This window comes from Myotis myotis, unplaced genomic scaffold (genome assembly GCF_014108235.1).
Source record: "Myotis myotis isolate mMyoMyo1 unplaced genomic scaffold, mMyoMyo1.p scaffold_m19_p_10, whole genome shotgun sequence".
NCBI lineage: Eukaryota > Metazoa > Chordata > Mammalia > Chiroptera > Vespertilionidae > Myotis > Myotis myotis.
In genome coordinates, this window is record NW_023416314.1 from 45,473,828 (window position 1) to 45,490,489 (window position 16,662).

The 16,662-nt window shown below is 54.2% G+C and overlaps 1 protein-coding gene across 2 annotated transcripts in view; it reads left to right on the plus strand.

Annotated features, from left to right (window-relative positions):
- Nucleotides 1-457: 457 nt before the first annotated feature.
- The window catches only part of TUB (TUB bipartite transcription factor), a 72,797-nt gene continuing 56,592 nt past the window's right edge, over nt 458-16,662 (plus strand). For both annotated transcript variants that reach the window (XM_036325277.1, XM_036325279.1), the window contains exon 1: nt 458-1,354. In XM_036325277.1, coding sequence (XP_036181170.1) covers nt 1,206-1,354 — 149 coding nt within the window. In that variant the 5' untranslated portion in view covers nt 458-1,205. The remainder of the gene's footprint in view (nt 1,355-16,662) is intronic.

Below are 16,662 nucleotides of genomic sequence, written 5' to 3' on the forward strand. Positions count from 1 at the left end.
GGGACGCCTGTGCCAGACAAGCAAAAACACTTGTGGGCTGGATGCAACAGGTGCACTGCCAGTTGCAAGCCCTGTAGCTAAGGGTTAACAAGCAAGTCTAGTTTCACAGGAGATGCCCCTGATCCTTGGATTAGTGTAGCTCAACTCCTGCTGCCCTGCACTCCACCTCCGGGGAATTTCGGCGCCTCCACCCGCCTGTGCCTGCGACCCGGCGCCTAAGCGGAGCCTCTCCACAACTCACTAAAAGGTCCTTCTTAGGCTTCCATGACCTTGCGAGGAGATTATACCTGCAAATCCCCGCCGCTGAGGTGGGGTGAGGGGCGGCGGGGAGGCGGGGTGGGGGGGGGGGGTGGGGGGGGAGTGGATTGGAAGGTGATGGCCCGCTCTCCCTCCCCACCACACCCCACCCCACCCCACCCTATCCCACACAGCTACCCGGTTCTCCTGCCTTTGGATCAGCCTTAGCCAAGTGTAGACAAAGTGTCTCCGCTTGTTGAGACAACACAGCTGGATTTAATGAAAACACCAAGGAAAATAAACAGAAAGGGTGGCCTAGAAATGGGATTGTTTACAGAGCTTGGTTTTCGGACCCCAAGGGGCCACAATACTCTGAAGTGCGGGCCGAGGGAATCCCGTGGGGGAGGGGAGGGAGAAATGGATTTCCATTCGGGTAAAGAGGGAGCTGAGTCCCTACAGTTTTAGGAGCGGGGTTTTGGTGGTTAAATGTCTTGCTTGCAAGCTTGGAAGGAAAAGGCAGGGAGAGGGAGGTGAGATCTCCGAAATTCTGGGGATGGATCTTCCTATTCCTGAGAAGGGGACAATTGAAGTATAAAGCTAGGGGTACTTTAACGGATGAAGACGCTGTCCCCCCCGCCCCGCGACGCCGGGAAGGAGGGGCCATGTCTCTAGAGGGGGTCAGGGTACGGGGCCTGTACGCGGGACTGCCTGCCGGAGAAAGGACAGCCTCTTAGCAGTCCGTCCCGGGAAGGTTTGAAAGCGCAGTGCCCTAGTGACGCCAGGAAAGATGGAACGGTTGCCATGGCGACGTGGCGCACACATCAGAAATAAATAAGCAGTCCAGGCTGCAGTAGCCGCGCCCCCGCGGGACTCAACGCGGGGGAGGGTGCCCCTTGGGCCCGGGTCCCCGCAGCCCACGCGTCGGCGCCATTGGCGGAGCCGGAGGGGGTCCGCCCCCCAGGGGGGGAATGGTACCGTCCTCCACCCGCGCCTGGCCCGCAGCAAGCGAGCTCGGAGCCCCGCGCAGCCTCGCCCTCCGCCCGCGGAGCCCGGAGGCGGCGATGGAGGGAGTCAGCAGCCACCGGACCCTGTCCTACAGCCGCTGGAGCTACGACAGGTAGGGCGGGCGCCTGGAGGATGGACTTCGCCGGGCCCCTGCGGGTGGTCCTGCGTGGGCGCCCTCGACGCTCGCCTCCTGCGGGAGAAGCGGGGTTCCGGGGCATGAGAGCCGGCGAGAGCGCCCAGACCCCACGGTGGACTCGGACCCTCGAGCATCCGCAACGTCGGTACCGAGAGCCTCGGATGTCTCAGAGCCGAGCCGAGCGAGGGCGTCCTCACTCCGGCGGGGCAGAGCTGTCCGAGTGGGGCACGGGGCATAGAGGCCAGCGAGCTGCCACCCGCCCCCCAACCCCACTCGTGGCCTCGGTGGGCCCTGGAGCCGCGTAGAAGAGCGCCGAGGGGCGGGCGGGGCGAGGGGTGGGGCGCCGCTGGGCTCCAGGCCCGCCTCCCGGGTCTGCGCCCCACGGGACCCTCGGTGGGGACCCGGCAGGCACCCGGCGGAGTGCGGCGCCCCCCGCCCCGCGGGGACGGAGAGCTGCTGCGCGCGTGGGCGGCTTGGAGCCGCTGCCCAGGCGCTGGTCTTGGAGGAAGGACTCATCCTTCCGGGTGAAATGGGAAAAATGAGGACGTTGGAGTGAGTTGGTCATAAAGCGGAGTAGATTTACTCCAAGATTTTTGTCCTTTCTACTATTTTCTGGTGTGTTAGACGCTACCCCCTCCTTTAAAAATTAAACCAGGATCATAGTTGATTTTTGTTGTGTTGTTTTTAAAGTTCGTAATCCCATGTCGCTCCCCAGAATTCTGGAGTTACATTTTTTGATCCATGGCCCTAAAAGGTGAGAACTGGAGGAGAAACTTCATTAACTCGCTGCCCTCACCGCCCTGAAGACCTGCTCCCCGCTGCTGCCTTTCCCTTCACTCTGCCAAAACCTTCTGGCATCTCTCTGGCAGCCCTTGTTTTCCTCCTATGCCGAAAGCAGGCCACTTCCCCTTGACACCCTCGCCCCCACCCCCATTACTCTCCCTTGATCCCATCTTCCTTCTCCATCTCCCCTCCCTCTCTTTATTGGAGATCTGTCCTCAGCCTGGAAACCTACTCAAGTTTGTCCTGCTGCTCCTCAGGGTGCAAGGACGCCGGCCTGGCCCGCGTGGCTCTGGTTGAGCGGCAACCTATGAAACGGGAGGTGATGGCTCATTCCCTGTCAGGGCACATGCCCAGGTTAATTCTGTTTCCTGGTCAGCCCTTCACTGCACAATCCTAGCAATCAGCTTGCTGTCCCTCACAATCCCAGGGAGCTTGCCCTTTTGAAAAGCAGTGCTCTCTGGAGAGGAACTCTGAAACGATGGGGATAGTAAACTTAAAATAACGAAACCTTCAAGCTTGTATTCCGATCCCAAATCACATTCATTCACTTACTCAACAGTGTGTTAAGTGCAAACTATGTGCAGCGCCTTGGAGATAAAGAGCTAAAAAGACATAAATCCTTTCTCCAGGTGAGCTCAGAGTCTAGTCAGGGGTGGGCAAACTTTTTGACTCGAGGGCCACAATGGGTTCTTAAACTGGACCGGAGGGCCGGAACAAAAGCATGGATGGAGTGTTTGTGTGAACTAATATAAATTCAAAGTAAACATCATTACATAAAAGGCTACGGTCTTTTATTTCAATAGTTTTATTCATTTCAAACGGGCCGGATCCGGCCCACGGGCCGTAGTTTGCTCACGGCTGGTCTAGGTTCTTGGAGACATAATTGGTAGCATATGCCAAAGGTCTAATACATATATGGGAGGAGACTTTTAAATTGAGGTAATTCTATATAGTTACTAAACTTTTTCCTGCAAAAAGAAACAAATAAAAGCAGCTGTTAATAGTTAACCGTCACTTTCCAACCCTGTTCTCTGGCTTCTGCTCCCACCACATCTTGAACCTGGAAACTGTTCTCCTTCCTTCCTTCACAGAAATGGGCCTCTCTGCCTCCCAGTTCTCAGGGAAGCATGGGCCTGATTTGTTTGCATTTCCTAGAAGTTTGTATAAATTCAGTCATTCAGCATGTACTCTCTTTGTAGTCTGGCTTTTTTCACACAGCAGAGCAATTTGATTTTCTTCCATGTGGTGGCATGAATTGATAGTTCATTTCTTTTTATTGCTGAGTCATCTTCCATTATATGGAGATATCTTTGTTTGTTTATAGGTTCACCTGTTGGTAGACACTTGGGTAGTTTCCATTTTTTGGCTATCCTATATAATAAAGAGGCAATATGCAAATTGACTGCCATGCCCTTGCACAAGATGGCTGCCCCCATGTGGTCACAAGATGGCCACCACAAGATGGCCGGCAGGGGAGGGCAGTTGTGGGGGACCGTGCCTGCAGGGGAGGGCAGTTAGGGGCGACCAGGCCAGCAGGGGAGGGCAGTTGGGGGGACCAGGCCTGCAGGGGAGGGCAGTTGGGGGGACCAGGCCTGCAGGGGAGGGCAGTTGGGGGGGGACCATGCCTGCAGGGGAGGGCAGTTAGGGGCGACCAGGCCAGCAGGGGAGGGAGTTGGGGGCAATCGGGCCAGCAGGGGAGCAGTTAGACGTCGATCAGGCTGGCAGGGGAGTGGTTAGGGGGTAATCAGGCTGGCAGGCAGGTGAGCAGTTGGGAGCCAGCAGTCCTGGATTGTGAGAGGGGATCAGGCCTAAACTGGCAGTCAGACATCCCCAAGGAATCCCAGATTGGAGAGGGTGCAGGCTGGGCTGAGGGCCACCCAGTGCACAAATTTTGTGCACCAGGCCTCTAGTTACAAATAAAGCTTTGTGACTTCATGCAGAAGTCTTTGTATGGACATATGTTTTTATTTTTCTTGAGTAAATACCTAGGAGTAGAGTACCGAGGTCATGTAGTAGGTGTACATTTAACTTTTTAAGAAACTGTAACTTTCCAAAGTGATCATACCATTTTACATTCCCGAAAGCAGTGTATAGAATTCCAATTCCTCCACATCCTTGCTATAACTGTCTTTTTCATTTCAGCCATTTTAATAGGCATGTAGTGGAATATCATTGTGATTTTAATTTGTCTTTCCCTAATGACTAATGATACTGAGCATCTTTTCATGTGCTTATTTGCCATCCATATGGAAAGTATCTGGTAAAACCTTTTTCATATTTTAATTGGGTTATTTTTTTTCCTTATTTTTGTCGTTTGGAGAGTTCTTTGTATATTCTGGACACATGTCCTTTGTCAGATTTATGACTTGCAAATATTTTCTCCAAATCTGTCTTTCTTTTCATTCTCTTATGTTTTCTGAAGAGCAGAAATTTTTACTTTTAATTCAGTCCAATTTATCAATTTGTTCTTTTATGAATTGTGCTCCTGTGTCATATCTAAGAAATCATTGCCTACCTCAAGCTGACAGATGTTTCTCCTAGGAAGGAATCATCTAATTTTAGATTTAATATTTTAGGTCTGTGCTCTATTTTTAGTTAACTTTTGTATATGGTATGAGGTTCATTTAAAAAAGAGAGAGCCCTAACTGGTTTGGCTCAGCAGATAGAGCATCGGCCTGTGGACTCAAGGGTCCCAGGTTCGATTCCAGTCAAGGGCACGTACCTTGGTTGCGGGCACATCCCCAGTGGGGAGTGTGCAGGAGGCAGCTGATTGATGTTTCTCTCTCATCAATGTTTCTAAGTCTCTATCCCTCTCCCTTCCTCTCTGTAAAAAATCAATAAAATATATTTTTAAAAAATAAAAAAGAGAGAGAAGCTATCCTATTGTTTCAGCACCATTTGTTGAGAGGATTTTCCCATTTTTTCACCTTTATTGAAAATCAGCTGTCCTTTTATTTCTATGCTATGCATTCTGCCTCACTGATCTGTTTGCCTTTCATGACACCAATACCACCCTGTCTTGATTGCTATAGCTTTGTAATAAGTCTTGAAATCAGGTTGTTCAGGACTTTCAACTTCCTTTTTTCTTTTTTTTTCAAACCAGAATGCCTATTCATTACTCCACAGTTGTGAAGATCCCTTTGTAGTTATGCCCAGGGCCCATCCCCAATCTCAAATCGAGCTACTTGGAAAGTAAAATCAAAAGGTTGCTTGGTGCCCTGCCCAGCGTGTCTTGGTGGTAGATCATCGGCCCAAACACCAAAGAGTCACAGGTTCAATTCCTGGTCAAGGGCATATACCTGGGTTGCAGGTTCTCAGTCCCAGCTTGTGGCCTGTTCAGGAGGCAACCAATCAATGTATCTTTCTCACAATAAGGTTTCTCTCTCTCCCCCTCCTTGTCACCTTTCCACCCTCTCTAAAAATCAATGGGAAAAATATCCTCTGGTGAGGATTAGAAAAAAAACAAAAGTTGCTTGGTAAGTGTGAAGTCAAAACAAGAGAGAAGGAGTGATTTGGAGAGACTCTTTTACCCAAGTCCTGGAGAAACCAGGATGTTCTTCTTTCTCAAAATTGTTTTGGCTATTTTAGGTCATTTTCAACTTCACATTAATTTTAAATGAAATTTTCCAATTCTACAGAAAAAAAAAAATCCCAACCTGCTGGGATTTTGATTATAGATCAATTTGGGAAGAGTTGACTCAATAATATTGGGCCTTCCAATCTATGAACATGGTATATCTCTGTTTATTTAGATCAGCTTTGATTTTTCTCAGGCATATTTGATAGTTTTCAGTGTATAAGTTTTTCACCTCTGGTAAGACTTATCCCTAACTATTGCATATTTTTCAATAATATTGTAAATGGTATTTTAATTTTTTTATTGTTCAATTGTTCATGACTAGTGTATAGCAATACAGTGGAGGTTTTTGTGGTAACATATGTATAACATAAAATTAGCCACTTCACTAACTGTACAACTCAGTGGCATCAATTACCTTCACAACGTTGTGTTAGCATCTCCACTATTAAAACCTTTTTCATCACCCACACAGGAACTCCGAACAGTGGCTCTAGCTTCCGCTTTCTAGTGTTCCGGAAAGTTGTTCCTTGTTCCCTTACAGTATTCTGATCACCTGCACAGCACACTGTTGGCCTGAGGAAAACTACTGGGCTGCTGTGAGCCTCCATTTCCTCATCTTTAAGTTGGATGTAATAGGAGTATGTATCTCGTAGGGTTGTTGTGAGGATTAAACATGCTAATGTGTGTAAGGCTGAATAGATGCAGAGTGCCTGGGACAGTGACAGGCACATAGTAAGTGCCATGTAATTGGTAGCTATTGTTATTTCTTCCTGGCCCATAGCAGGGCTCCTCCACTAACATCAGAACTTTTCTGTTGGATTGACTGAAAGTTAGGCCATTCCTAGATACAAAGATAAGTGTGGTGACTCAGGTAGGCTCTGCCTTTGTAATCAGGAGTTCTGTGAGGTGAGTGGGCAGGAAAGCAGGGGAGGCTGAGGTGGGTCAGGACCATGTCTAGGGAGGCAGTCCAGGGATTGGAGAGGCATGACTAATAAAGACCTGGTAGGAACCAATTGGGACCCGTTGGGTGAGAGGGACACAGTTACAGGGATGAGAAGCAGGGCCAGATGGGGACTCCAGGACTGGGAACTTTAGCCAATGCCTGAGGCATGGGTGACAAGATTCAACTTCTCCAAGAGGGACTGGGCCCTTAGCCCCAGTGGAGAAGTCACAAGTAGATCAGGAACTGAAATGGAGCCCTCTCTTAGGACTTGGACCCACCAGCCAACTCCAGTCCTGACTGCTGGGCTCAGAATCAGCAGAGAAGGTGGCAGGCACTGGGCAGCAGCAGGGCTGACCAGGGGGCGGGGGCGAAGGGGAGGCAGCCTGGCTGACCGCTGTGACATGTAGGTTCATTAGCAGCTTGTCCTGAAATAAGGAGGTGATGCTGTTACTGTCTGTTACTGTGTTTATGAAGCAGGACAATGTATTAGAAAGAGCTCTGTGAAGGGAGTCAGGGGTCCAGGATTTGATTCTAACAGCCCTTTAATTCCCATCCTGACCTAGGCAAGTCACTGGCTCTCTGGGCCTGTTTCCTCTGCAGTTGAAGGGGCTGGACTGGTTGACGAAGCATTCTGGTAGTTCTGGGGTTCTGTAAGTATGTGACCTATGACCTCAGAGTGTGTTCTATGATTGGAAAGGCCAGGGAAGGTCGGGATTGGAGGCCTTGGCCATGGTAGTGCCAACTTAGGGGTTGTTGGCAGGGGCAGCTGAGGTAGCCACCAGGGGCAAGTGATTGGAGGTCCTGCTTTGTTCCGAGCTCTCAGCAGCTCTTGGTGAATTTTTAGCAGTACAGGACCTAGCCTGGGTGGGAAAATGGGAATGGTGGTGCCACGGTCATAGGAGGAATAGCTCTGGAGGAGCCAGTGGGTGGAGGTTGGTCTGTCTCCCATGCAGCTGATGTGATCGGGGCTCAGGGTGATGAGGGGAAAGGGAGAGAAGTCAGTCATGGAGGTGAGGCAAGGACTTCTCAAACCCTTTGGTTCTTGCCCACACTGAGGTTTGAAGTCATCAGGCACTGTGGTTTCCCAAGTAGGGTCACTGGAGGTATTCAAGCAGAAAGACCCTGGGGCGAGGACATCATACCTGTGACCAAAGGTAAAAGGAAGGGCCAGCTACAGCCATAGTCTGGAGAACAATTGATAAGCAGGGGCTTACGGGCACCCGGAGACACCTAATTCCTTCCCTCTGGAAAAGCCTGTGCCTGGATGACAGATAATGCCAGCAGAGCCTGGGTCCCATCCGGGATCCTGGCCCAGCATGCGCTTGGGAGGAGAGCACTCCTTTCTGTCCATCCCGAGCACCCCGAGCAGCAGGCTGTCCTGAAGTTGAGCAGGTAGATCTGGATCAGGTGTGTGTTCCCAGTCCGGCCCCCTCTGAGGCCTTGGGCAGAGGATCTGGTCTTGTATCTCCTTTTTTATTTTTTTCAGTTTGCAATATTTATTGTATTTTTTATTGCATTTCTTAATATCCATGGTACTCTTTAATCAAGAGTATAAACTAATCTACTTAGGCTTTGCCATTCAAAGCTGGGAACATTCTTAGAATCACATTATCTTAAAGTAACAGACTGGAAGGATAAGCAAGTAAGTTTGAAAATATAGCCATCATCAGTAACATACATTTTCCCAAATCATAACTCTAACATCCTATCTAATAGTAGACAGACATGGTAATTGACCATACCTTCGCTATGCCTCCCATTGGCTAATCAGTGTGATATGCAAATTAACCGCCAACAAAGATTGCGGCTAATTTGCATACTGCAGGCGGGGCCGGCAGCGCATGACGCTGCCCGCAGGCCCCAGGTCCCGGACCCCTGACCTGGCGAGGCGGGGCCGGCAGCACGCGACGCTGCCCAGGGGATCCGGGCCTTGGATCTGTGACCTGGCGAGGGAGCAAAGTGGCAGAGAAGGGAGAGAGCCCAGGTGGCAGAGAAGGGAGGGAGCCGAGGGCTAAGCGGTGAAGGGAGGGAGCGAGGCAGCGGAGAAGAGAGCGAAGCCTGCCTCAGTGGGCTTCGCTCCCTTCTCTGCTTCGCGCGGTCTCAGGAAGCCCTATTCTTGCAGGAATCTTTCTGCAACGGGCCTCTAGTCCTATATAATAAAGAGCTAATATGCTAATTAGATCAAGCAGCAGAACAACCATCCAGAAGACCTTCGGGATGAAGCCGGGGCTGCGAGGGCTGAGCCACTTGCATGAATTTCGTGCATTGGGCCTCTAGTCTATATATATAAAAGGCTAAGCAACCATTCGACTGGCCAGTAGGTATGACATGCATTGACCACCAGCGGGCAGATGCTTAACACAAGAGCTGCCGAGCTGAGGTGACTGGGCAGTGGCGGTTCTCGGGTGACACACCCTGGAACCAGAGAGGAGGGAGCCTAATTCTGGGGTGCATCACTCAAGAACAGCCCTCTAGCAATCTGGGACCCCTTTGGGGGATATCAGAGCACCAGTTTCAGCCTGATCCCCCCAGGCCACTAGGGACCCCGCTCACTCCACAGATGCCCTTCGAGCTGCACACCGCCCCAGGTGCTGCTGGCTGGCTGGGGAGGGACCTTGGGAGGTTGGCTCCAGGATGTGTCCAGCCTGTCTCACCCAGTCCAGCCCTGCTGGCCACCTTCTAATTAATTTCCTTTCAATGTTCATGAATCCGTGCACCAGGGCACTAGTACATATATATTATTCTCTGGATCCCACAAGTTCATTTTACCAGCACTGGGAGAGTATGCTTTCAACCATGAGGCCCATAGAAAATACTATTTTAAACATGGGAGTGTGCTTCTCAAAAGAATAAAAGCCTCTCTCCTCCCTCTTAATGCTGTACATGACACAACAGTAGCTGTATATGCAGAGAAAGTGAGTTTCAATGACAACCATCACCAAAAAACATGCATAAATGTCTGTATTCTGAACGAAGAACAACCTAGATGTGCGGTGTGTGTGTGTTGGGGAGGGGGCGGGGTCTGTTGGTGAGTGGCAGGCCAGGTTGTGGGGAAGTCAGCAGCTTAAGGCTTTAGGGAACCGCCTGGCCTTGCTGTTGCCAGGAGGCAGCTTCCCACAGGTGTGTGATGCTAGAGAACCGCACCAGCCGACTGGAACCTAGAATAAGAATGAGGGGCACAGAGCTGAGTCAGGGGGATGAGGGCCCAGCATCTGGGAACCTTGGGAGCCAGGGAGGGTCTACACAAGGGTAACTGGAACCCAGGATTATCATCTCACAGGGTCACTTTCCTCAGCAAAGACTTAATCCCAACCTGGCTCTGCCTCCAGGCCCTCCCTCTCGGCACTGCAGGCCAACTAAACACCACACCAGGAATGCCACAGGCACCAAGAGGGCATTGCCTTGCACTGACTCTCCCTCCAAAGTCCAGTGTGCCCTGGGTGGGGCATTCTGGGCGGTGCCCTCTCTCCATCCCAAGTATCGAGAGCAGAGGCAGTGATGGGTTGGGCTCCTCTGGGAGAAGGCTTCATTGGTGTGTATCCCTGGGTGTGCAACTCAGTGTGCCAGTGAGCGTATATCTGAGTATGTGCACGTTATGCCAGGGCATGTGTGCCCAATTGAATGTACATTGATGAGTTAGGGCACCTTTGCTGGAGGGACGTGTGCGCCACCCAGTGGCTATGTGGGGTGTGCATTTGAGTGGAGGCAGATGTGCTGGAGGGAACGGACTCCATGTGGAGACTAGCCAGCTCCCACCCTCCCTCCCTCCCTCTTTTGCCCCGAGACAGGTGGGAGAGGATGGGGAAAGGGGGGAGAAGGGGCACGTTGCCCCTTCCTCTGGCCCAGGACTAGGCATGATTGGGAAAGCGGCACTGGAGGGGTCCTTGGATGGAGGGGCTGGAAGGTACCTGTGTGGCGTTGGCGAAGCGTTTCCATGCTGCTCCTTCTCCGGGACTTGGGAGCTGGGACCCTACGCCCCCACGAGGGGCACTGGGGCAGTCCGGGCCGCATCAATGTTGGATGAGCCCGCGCTGCCTCCGTGCGCCCAGATAGCATCTTCCCCTGTCTCACTTTTAGTGTAACCGGAGAGGCCAGGGACCAGCCTGAGCCTGGGACTGGTGATCTTCTCGCAAAGACGCCACCTACGGGGACGGAGCTGGGGTGGGCAGGCTGGCGCGGGCGGGCTCCGGTGGTGTGTCCCAGGACCCGGTGGGCGCCGGCTGGGCCCCGCCTGGCGGGGCGGGGGTCGGTTCCAGCCTGGCCTCTCCTCGGCCCCTGGGTCCTGGTGCTGGGTTACACCTCCTCCCCCCTCCGGCCACCTTGTCCTCCCCGGGGTGTCATCTGTCCCCTGGCGTGTCCTTGGGGCAGTTCAGTCCCATCCCCCACCCGCCTTTGAGGGTTTCCTGTTGGGGAAGGGGCTGGAGGGACATCAGCTGGACGGTGAGAGATCCCAGTGGGGAAGGACGGGGAGTAGCTGCGGCTGCGCAGAGCCTCCCTCTGCAGGTGAGTGTGTGGGGGAAATGGATAGAGGGCAGGACTGTGATCTGGGGGTCCCCTGGCCAAGCTTCTCACCACAGCCCCTGAGGCACCACCTCCAACCTTGCTCTAGGAGGCAGCGGTGAGCTGCTAGTCCCTGAGCCTCTGGTACTTGTTGGCAGTTTGGGGATGAAGTTATGACTGGGCTGTGGCCTCCGTGGTGGAGCATGGACAGCCACTGCGGTGGGTAGTGAGTTTGGATCCAATAGGCAAATGGGGGCCAGGTGGGCTGGCAGCCTGTTCTGTGAGCAGCTGAATGGAACACACGCTCGCCTGTTTGTTTACATGTGGTCTCTGGCTGCTGTGACACCACAGCTTCAGAGCTGAGCACAGCCTGCGAGCCTCAGTATTTACTGTCTGGCCCTTTAAGAAAATGTTTGCTCACCCCTCTCAGATATCCCCCAGTGCATGTTCCCCTTTACCCTACACTTGTCTGTTCTCTTCCTCTCCCCGCTACTCCTGGGCACATTCCCTCGCTCCTCCCCCTGCGCCCGCACACACCTGGCTGGCCCCAGGCTGCGTGCTCTTCAGGCCTGGGCACTGCACGTTGAGTTAGCTGTACAGGTGAGTGGATCACAGCACCTGAGGCTGAGCTGGCCGGTTCTGGGTGTGGGCTTTCCGTCAGTTCTCCCGGTGGGCCAGACCAGGATCAGCAGACAGAGCTGAGGCCCCAGTGAAGCAGTGGGGAGACGCTGCTGAGGGGGCAGAGAATTACAGGGCACCAGTGTGCCCTGGAGGGTCCCGGGAGCTCCAGCCCCTCCCCTGCCTGCGGCCCAAGAGCTTCCAGATCCTGGGGCTTCTCGTGCCTCTTTCTCCCAGGTTCCAGCTGCTGTGAACAAGCCGGACCACTTTCCAGTTTCCATTCGCACAGCTGAGTTCTGGCATCTGTCTCAGGGGAAGAGAGGAGCAGAGGGGTATCCCAGTGCCCAAAGGCAGAGCTGCAGTCTTGCTGCACCGTCACTAGGTGGCGCCCTCGAGGTGTCGGCTCGCTCTGCGTAGGGTGCTGAGTGTTCCTCGCTGCCTGTATTCCACTGTCTACTTCCGACCGGAAAGGTTGTGGACACATACATTCTGAATCCCTCCAGGCCCCGTCTCCTTGCTGAGGCAGCTTAGCAACACCTCCAGACTGCATTTCAGGACGTTTTTAGTCGGGACTAACTGCAGTTGTACTGATCAGCCATGACCAGCCTGCTCATCCTCCTCCTCCCCAGGGCTCCTTGAGAGCAGGGACTGTCCTATTCTCCTCTGGGCCACAGGGCCTGCCACAGCGGAGAGGGCAGAAGGTGTGTGTGGTCAATGATATGCCAGCACTGCACCAGTGTGGTGGGAGGGAGCTGGGGCAGGGCAGCCTTTCCTGTCCAGCCTGGTTGTGGGTGGGGCCAGCATTTTAGGGCTCCCCAAACAGGGTGAGAGGCACTGAGGAGTCACAGGCTAGGGCCGGAGAATGCTGCTTGTTTCCAGGGAGAGTTTCCAGGCATACCTGGTCTGGTCTGGCACGGAGAGCAAGCACACGCTGCTCATCGGGGTGGAGACGGGCCGGTGGGCTCTACGCCTGCGGTGGCCTCGCCCCTTCACCTGGCCCCAGCTCAGGCCGATCCAGGGGCCTCCTGGTCTAACAGGGGAAACTGTGTGGCTGTCCAAGGGTCCCTGCCAGAGGCTTCAAGGGCTGCATGTGTATCGGGGAATACAGCCACCACCCTCCCCCTCCATGAACCCAGAAACAGCTTTTGACAGCTCGGGACAATGTTCACAAGGGCCCTCCACCAGCCCAAGTCTGGGCGTGAGTGAGGTCTGAGGCCGGGATTCTGCCAGGAGGCAGGGGCGATGGGTGGGCGTCCCTCCCACTGCAGTGTCTGGGGAGAAGGGTGGGGGCTTCTGCTGACTGTCCCACTGAGGGAGGCAGGCCAGGCCAGCGGGTGCCCTCGGGAAGAGGCGGCTGGAGGAAGCCCCTCCCTGAGGGCTGACACCGACATGCAGGTGCCATTTCCCTGCCTAGAGCAGGCTCCAGGGAAGACTGGCATCACTCACCGGGTAATTACTGGTTTGGGTTCGATTTCCATTCAAAACAGTAATCCCAGCCTGAGCTGGTGTCAGATCTGAAGGTTGATTATTAGTAACACTTATCAACAGCCTCTCAGCTTCAGGCAATTACAGCTGATCTGCCACCCTGCTCCCAGTGGCGCAAAGCTGCCAGCCTCTCCCCTGCCGCCCCTCCGCCCCTCCTCTCCCCTCCCATCCCCTCCACAGCCAGCCTGAGGGAGGGCAGGAGCCCCCCCCCCCCGAGTTACTATCATCCCCGTAGTTTGGGGGGGGGCATGTGCATACTAGGCACCTGTGCTCCCCAACAGCAACCTTCAAGTTGCACAGTCTTGTAAAACCTGAATTGGATTCTGTCAGAACTGACAGGACCTCCTGTCCCCTGGCTCCCTGTCACATGACGCCTTTTCAGCTGCCTCAGGCTCCCTCCTGCCCCTGACTCAGCCTGTCTTCCCTCCAGGCCTGAGACTAGGGTAATGAGGCAGGCACACAATTTAAGGAACTGCCCAAAAGCTCAGTCACGCAGGTGAGTAACATTTTCATACAATAATTTTTAATTAGCAAAATGGATGTAGAAACATCCCTAATGAACAAAACCAAAAATTTAGTAAGGACGGTGCAGGACGCGGCCTCCCTCGCTTCACCCTCATTCCAGCCCTGGAGGACCCTGTCTGTGTTTTAAAAATTGATATTTTATTGAAGATAATTTTACATTCTTTTTGATTTAAATATCATTTATCTTGGTCACTAAGTTTTTTGGCACTTTCTTACATTTTATACCCCAGGGGAATGCCTCATTCAACTCACCCTAGTCCTGGCCCTGCTCCCCACTTCCTGCTGGGCCCTGCACCCCTGTTCCCTTCAGTTCTCACTGTCTGCTGCCTCGGGTTGGGGCTCAGCTTCTGTCTGAACTGGGGCCCCCCCATAGGCTGTCCTCCCTGAATGCCCGTTCTCCACCCCACCCCCCGGACCTGCTTCAACCTCGGACACCTCTGAGAGGGCCTGCAGGTTGCCATGGTAACTACTCTGGTAATTGAGGACAGAACACGCTGTGCTTGCTGCACTCCTATAATCATGCGGGCCAGGGTGGGATAAGTACAGGCAGGCCCGATAGAGTCCCTGATGCACAGATCTCAAAGGAAGCTGAGACATGGCTGGACGTGGATGGGGATGGAGGAAATGACATGTACCTGACTCCCTCCCGGGGAGAGGACAGCGTGTGGCTAATGGAAGACAGTGATGAGCTGTGTGACAGGGAGGCGAATCGCTGACGTAGACATGGATGCTGGCTGGCTAAGCAGCCTCTGCAGAGGGTGGGTCGGACTCGCTGAAGGGCTTTTGCTTTGCGGAGCAGGACCTGACAGCTGAGGCACACGGGTCATTGGAGAATGCCCCCCCTCCCTGTATTCTACCCCCTCCCTTAGCTGTGCTAAGGGTTAAATATTTCAGAAAGATCCATATTGAAGGGTGTGCCCGGGGTGCCAAACCCTACCTGGAACCTGCGGCATTGTCATGCCAAGGCCCAGCCTAGGTCGCTGGGCCGCTCTGTGCTCTTGCCCAGAAGCCATCACAGTGGGAGGCCGGCTTCTCAGGTGAGATGTGTTGGGAGCGCTCTGCCCCCACAGCCTCCCTCTGAGGCCTCCCTAGCACCTGAGAGCCGCACACTCCAGTCGCCCAGCCTGGCAGCAGGGCCCCCAGTGCCTGCTCTGCCACTGACGAGGCGGGTCCCTCCCCTGAGCCTCAGTGTCCTCTCCTGCGAAATATCAACCGTAGCGCCCTCCCTCGAAGGCCGTGCTCACCATGCAAGCAGCCGACGTGTGCAAGCGCCCTAACACGGCCAAGCGCCGGCCAGCCGGCCAGTCCTGTCTGCAGGGCTCTGGAGCACAGAACTAGAGCCAAAGGGCAGTGTGCTTGGGCTTGATTTGAGGCAATGGCATTGCCCACCGCAGAGGCAGAGGCAGAGGCCACTCAGGAGAGAGCCCTGACGCTGCCAGTGAGCGCACGGAGGCTGCCGAGTCACCTGCCCATCAGCTCCGCCTCACAGGGCCTCCTGCCAGGGAGGGGTGACCCTTGAGGGATGCACTTGATTCGGCGCTGAGGTCCCCTGATTCTCTTTGTCCATCCTTCCCCCAGCGTGTCATGTAGCTGAGCCCCACCCAGCCTCAAGGTGAGGAGGGGCCTCCTCGGAGGCAGCCGGCGTCACCTGCAGTCGATAGGGCTTTTTCCTGGTTCGCATCCCCTGACTTGATGTGTGGACCAGTGCGCAAACCTGAGATCTTGGACAGGAAGGGGACCATGGAGTGCACTGTGCTTGAGAAGGTGGTGGTCTGAGTATCGGCTTTGAGATGCCCTTTGACCCTGACTGGAAAGTTCCATGCAGCCCGCAGCAGGACAGAAGACACCTGAGAGTTTATGAGAGCCAGAGGCGTGAGGTCTCCAGTCCCAGGCAGGCACACGCACACGGTTCCCCACCCGGAGGCTGCCCCACTCGGAAGACTGTGTCACAGTAGAGAGGACTGAGGCTGGGAGGCCTGCCTGACCCTTCCTCCCTCTGACGTTCCCACCTGTGTCATGAAGGGTGGGGGTGAGATGCCCTCTCAGCTCAGTCTCAGCCGACAGCCTGCGGTTCTCTGTCTTCTGGAGGCCATGGGCGTTAACGGAACAGGCTCGGCTGTGCCCCCTCCTCCCCAGCGGCTCACAGTCTCCCCACAAGTCTTTCCAGTCTGCTTGGCAAGACCGAAGGGCCAAGGCCTCCAGGGTCTAGTCGGAGTGGGGTCAGCAACGTCCGGGTTTGCATCTAGGCATCACTTTCCCCTCAGAAATTTGAAATCAAATCCCAGAGTCCTGATTATTCTTCTAGGCACCCACTGAAGAGTGTGGCCAAGGGTGGACAAGACGGGGGAAGAAGTGGACTGGATGTAGGGGAGAGACAGGCGGAGGGGACGTGACCCGGACGTAGCGTGAGCGCCTGGTGGCAGGTGAGGCTGGAGGGCGGGCAGGACTTGGGCAGAGCACTGCAGCTTAGCTTCTGCCCTGAGGCGGCGGGAGCGTCTGGAGGGTGTAGGCAGGGTCTGGTCAGAGACATAATCAGATTGGCATTTAGCACGCAGCTCGCTCTGGTGCCAGCGGAGGGCGGATTTAGAGGAGCACGTTGGAGGCAGACACCATCCTGATGCCCAAGATCTGGACAGCAGACAGGGCAGCCCTAGCATGGATGTGGGACTGGCAAGGTGGTGGTGCAGTTGAGAGGTGCCTGGTAGGTGACGTCAGAAGGATTTATTTGATGGCTGTCTGCGTTGGCAGAGAAGGTGGACAAGAAAAGCAGGAAGCTATGGTGGTGCCTGGGGGGCTGGTTGTCACGCACAGAGACAGAATGTACAAGATTAGTGCTCAGGCTCACGGAGG